At 34.2% G+C, this 4,590-nt stretch overlaps 1 protein-coding gene across 1 annotated transcript; it reads right to left on the minus strand.

The window, feature by feature from the left end:
• Positions 1 to 611: 611 nt before the first annotated feature.
• Positions 612 to 3,221, minus strand: LOC110911794 (eukaryotic translation initiation factor 5A). The gene is made up of 5 exons (XM_022156448.2): positions 2,956 to 3,221; positions 2,214 to 2,336; positions 2,068 to 2,124; positions 1,899 to 1,973; positions 612 to 938 (listed from the first exon to the last, which is right to left on the minus strand). Exons 1-5 carry the CDS (start codon positions 3,076 to 3,078, stop codon positions 837 to 839), a joined length of 480 nt encoding a protein of 159 aa, XP_022012140.1. The 5' UTR covers positions 3,079 to 3,221; the 3' UTR covers positions 612 to 836.
• Positions 3,222 to 4,590: the final 1,369 nt, after the last annotated feature.

A 4,590-nucleotide genomic window follows, 5' to 3' on the forward strand; every position in this document is an offset into this window, starting at 1 on the left:
TGAAAAATTAACTAATCTTGTTATGTCACCAAATCAAATTGGATTCTGCACTCATTGACTAGGTTATAGATATTACCTGAGCTAAATGTACATGGATAACGGTCAGGCTAATATCTCTGAGACATTTAACAAGATTCAAACAATGAAGATCTCTTTCTACTATTTTTTTTACTCATTTTCTTCATTTCTCATAAATTTAACCGTCAAAATGGACTGATTTTTCGAGTATTATAGTAAACACGTTTTTAACAATGCCTCTGAAAATTCAGCATAAAATTCAATCAGAATCATGTTAAAATTGGCAAAAAGACTTGGTTAATTGATGTGGGTCCTACGAAAAGAGGCGAGTCAATGACAACAAAGGCCACGACTCAGGTGACCCTCAACCCGTTTAGACTCTTATTAAGTGGTCTAGAACACTGTGTCAAGCACACGATGACGTGGACAGCGAAGTGAAGTGACGCTAATGTTGTGTCCTTTCGTTGTTACTATTACTATGTGTCGCCGATCAACATGATTTCAAAACAACAGCTACCAAACAGTATGCTTACCTGAAAACTAAATGACATTAATAGCTAACTTCCTCGCCTCTACATACCCGAGACCTCAACGACCATAGCAACAACACCCTTGTATTTCAATACCTTAAAAGGTAAGAATTTAGAAAACACAAACCACAGACAACATTATCATAATTGCAGCCCTAAACCAATATCATAGCTGCTGCAATAAAAGAAATTCGAAGTACATTACATGGAAATAAAAACCTTAAGATGCCCAAACAGAAATACAACAGCAAAAGCGTTTCCTGCTGCTGCCAATGATGGTGTACGAGTTTACTTGGGGCCAATGTCCTTAAGAGCACAAATCTGCTCCTCCCCCATCGCTGACATCACACTCACCACCAGGTCCTTACCCTCTGCAAATCCATCCTTGATCTACAAAATAACCATAACAAAGTCAGCTTCCGGAAAATACAATACAGATCCTATCTCAAAAACATGTTGACAAACCATTAATTAAATATGAAACAATTCATGTGGTCGCAGCATCTTGTTATGAGAGAGATTACAGTCTCAATCAAGATAGATGATTTGACAGATTTCGAGAATAATGAACCCAAACACCAACCATAAAGTTATTTGTGTCAATGACATCAAGAACATAACATGTAACCCATTTATCTAAACAGGCCAAACGGGTTGTAATCAGGTTAAATGGATTATAAACAGAATGGCAAGTTGTAATGAATGGGGTAGCAAAAGGATGGCGAGTTGACTTTGTAGAATGCTTTTTCCACTCTTGAACTTTAAACAGGTTGACGAGTCAAAACTGTTTAATTAAAAGGGTTTCGGCCTTTTTATTAATTAAGCGGGTTATAAATGACAACCCGAAACCGGTATACTTTCATACTGTTTCTTAGTTCGTGTCAGAAACTGCCACCCCAAAACCTATATATTTCTCCACAATCCTCATTATCAACAAATCGATGTCCACTGATTTAAATACGTTGACACATTGCACATATTTGGTGGCACGAGTCAAAAATGCAATTTTCCTAAAACCAAGAAAATAATTCTTTTTAAACCAATAGAGAAGGATAATTGAACCTTTAATGCCTTTACAAACACACTTAGTTCTCATACTTTGTCTTTTAAGAACTGAAGAATGAAATTTTTACTTCAAAAGACAACAATTTTAATGTGGGAAAAAATAGTCGAACAACAGAAATATCTATGGCTAAAGTTCATAACATTTTTTTTTTTTTTTTTTTTTGTAATTTTTTCCAAAATAAAGCATATGGTTATCGACTTAGTAATACAACAGAACATCATATATATAACAACCCCGTAAGAATTAACATAATGAAGCTGATGTATCGCATGAGCATGACATACCTGTGTCAGGAGAGCATCATCAGTTGGGAGCTTCAGATCATCCTTAGTGTTGCCATTTTCAGTCAACAAACTCACCTGAGATAATATAATAATCATAAATGTTAAATAATAATAAGGGCAGAATCTTAAGTATTACTAATAAAATAATTCAAAACAGATAGAATCGTACAAATCCATCCTCAGAAATATCAATTAGCTGGTAGTCAGTACGACTGACATGAGGAACCTACAAAACATATAGAATAAAAGAAGCGTTAAATTCAAGAAACGGGATAAAACTGTAAAGAAAAAAACAGAACAACAGAGATTAATTACATCACAGTTATGGGACGAGGGCACAATATCTTCAAGCTTTTTCCCATTAAAGATGTCAATTGCAACAAAGTGACACTTAGCATGACCGTGCTTGCCAGTCTTGGAGGTGGAAACTTCTACAACCTGTTACAATTCAATCACATATTCTGAGAGGATAAGTTCGACTTCACAACACATAAGTCCACGTATATCATAAATCCTTAACATCTTTAATTAATACAAATTTAATCACAGGAACAAGCAAAGCACAATGACCCTTTAACATGTTAGTTAATTTATGTATGAAACCAATATATATTATTGTTCAGGAGCATAATATTGAAACACAAATCAAAATCAAAAACTAATAATTCACTTGTAGGGCGGTGCATCCGATTCGAGTTTTCTACAGTAACCCCTCGAAAGCACAAGCTGCGACTCAGTGAGTGTTACAATAATAATACTTTTTTAGGTTAACTAAAAAACAGTTATGTTCAAACTTCAAAGCACAAAAGTATAGATCTTTATCCCAATTTCTCTGTAATAATATCTCCTAGTCTCATCTTGTGTTGTACAGTACAAGCAATTAATGCACATCTATCTGAACTGAACTGAACTGAACAAAACAAACAAGACACTACTGAATATCCAAATTCAAACCAACAGATCTAGGTCAAACATCATATAACAAACCAATAATTACATACACAAATCACATAACAACAAGACAATAATGATAATCGAATATTAAAAAGTAGTAAACCTTGCAAGCACGATTCTTGATGACGATGTGGCCGCCTTTGCGGATGGTACCGGCTTGCTGAGGGTAGGTTTTGGAAGCACCTGCATCGGCCTTTGATTCAAACTGATGCTCTTCGTCCGACATACTTAGCTTTTCAAGGTGTAGGGATCCAACTGAAGAGCTGACTGCAGAGGCGTAGATGATATGTTATGTGTGTGTATCGAGGGTTTACTATGCGGGTGTGGGCGGTCCGGATATCTATTAGCCGAGTTGAGTTGAGTGACTCGGCCACGTGCATAGCATGCCCAACCATGTTTTAAAAAGTTATCACTTGGGTTGAAATGTTGTTGAATCACTAAATAAATTGCATGTTTTTGTTGTGTTTAGGATTCTTCTAACTTTTACCAAACTATAGTTTTAATCACTAGTTAGACTTCCTATGTTTTGTTGTGGGTATTCGATTGCTATGGTTTGATATGTTATAGTATTGGTATGATTTTGATACTCGGTATATTAGTCAAAAGAAATATGTCTAAGATTATATCAACACATGTTTTACATTTATCGGAAATCAAAAACTAAATACTGGTACTGATGTTGTTCGGCTAGTATTTGTTCGGTTACTGACATTCGATATAGCTTACGGTTAGAAAAAGTACTTTAGTGCGATACGTCAAGAAAACTATAAGAGCAAAGAATGTACTGCTACTAATGTTGTTTGGATGGTGTCGATTGGGTTCGTCGCATAAAGAACAAGAAAACAACTATACTTGACCAATTCATATTAAACTTTAATTGAATGATATATAAAGAATAAGCACGGCGCAAGGGTATATTCGAAATTATATAAAATCAAATATTATATTACTAGGTTAAGCACCCGTGTGATACACGGGCTAAATGATGTAACATACTATAAACGGTAAGGTAAGAAAAGGTAAAACTAATTGAGTAACGTAATAAAGATTACAACTTAACAAAAAAACCAACCATATAATCCAAGTCTAAATAATGTGAAAAGGACTAAGCAAAATAAAACAAAGTCAATATTTAGAAAAATCCGTAACAAAATGCAACGATCCCGTTCAACATCTTATAACAGTCGAAGTGAGTTCTAATATACTTTTAGATTCGAAAAACATAAACTCCAATTCGTCCAAAGCTACCAGCTGCAAATTTCAACAACTTTCTTCAAACCTTTAAGATTGTATCTTGGATTACCCTTTAAGATATCCATTCTAATATCAACACGTCACTGATGACCATCCTTGTCCTTCACTATTAATTGAAGCATTTTATCTAAACCATTTTTAATAATCTATGTTAAAAGAAAATAAGAATTAAAATTAGAACAAGAAAATAAAAGTAAATGAATATGAAATATAAAAAATGGAAGGGTTACAAAATTGTTTTAAGTGGCACGCTAAGGAAAACACCGGCATCTTCTTGCTTGATATTATTATGGACAACATCAACAACCATAATATCATCACACGGTTCATCATTAGAAACTTGAATGATATCAAGGGCAACTTGTTGCATAACCTAGTCAACTAATCTTGTGGAGGACAAACCAAATCCTCACAAGAATTAAAAACTGTCATCTCAAACTTTAAAGCATAAAGTAAATCAAATATAATAAAATGTCCATCAATT

The sequence above is a fragment of the Helianthus annuus genome, chromosome 8, assembly GCF_002127325.2.
Source record: "Helianthus annuus cultivar XRQ/B chromosome 8, HanXRQr2.0-SUNRISE, whole genome shotgun sequence".
Taxonomy (NCBI): Eukaryota; Viridiplantae; Streptophyta; class Magnoliopsida; order Asterales; family Asteraceae; genus Helianthus; species Helianthus annuus.

What these genes read in the sequence shown, in the direction of transcription:
- LOC110911794 (XM_022156448.2), bottom strand. Translation starts at nt 3,078, where the DNA reads ATGTCGGACGAAGAGCATCAGTTTGAATCAAAGGCCGATGCAGGTGCT. An exon ending in TCAAGAATCGTGCTTGCAAG is followed by an intron (nt 2,337 to 2,955) that starts GTTTACTACTTT and finishes GAATTGTAACAG; the next exon opens with GTTGTAGAAGTTTCCACCTC. An exon ending in ATGATGCTCTCCTGACACAG is followed by an intron (nt 939 to 1,898) that starts GTATGTCATGCT and finishes GTTATTTTGTAG; the next exon opens with ATCAAGGATGGATTTGCAGA.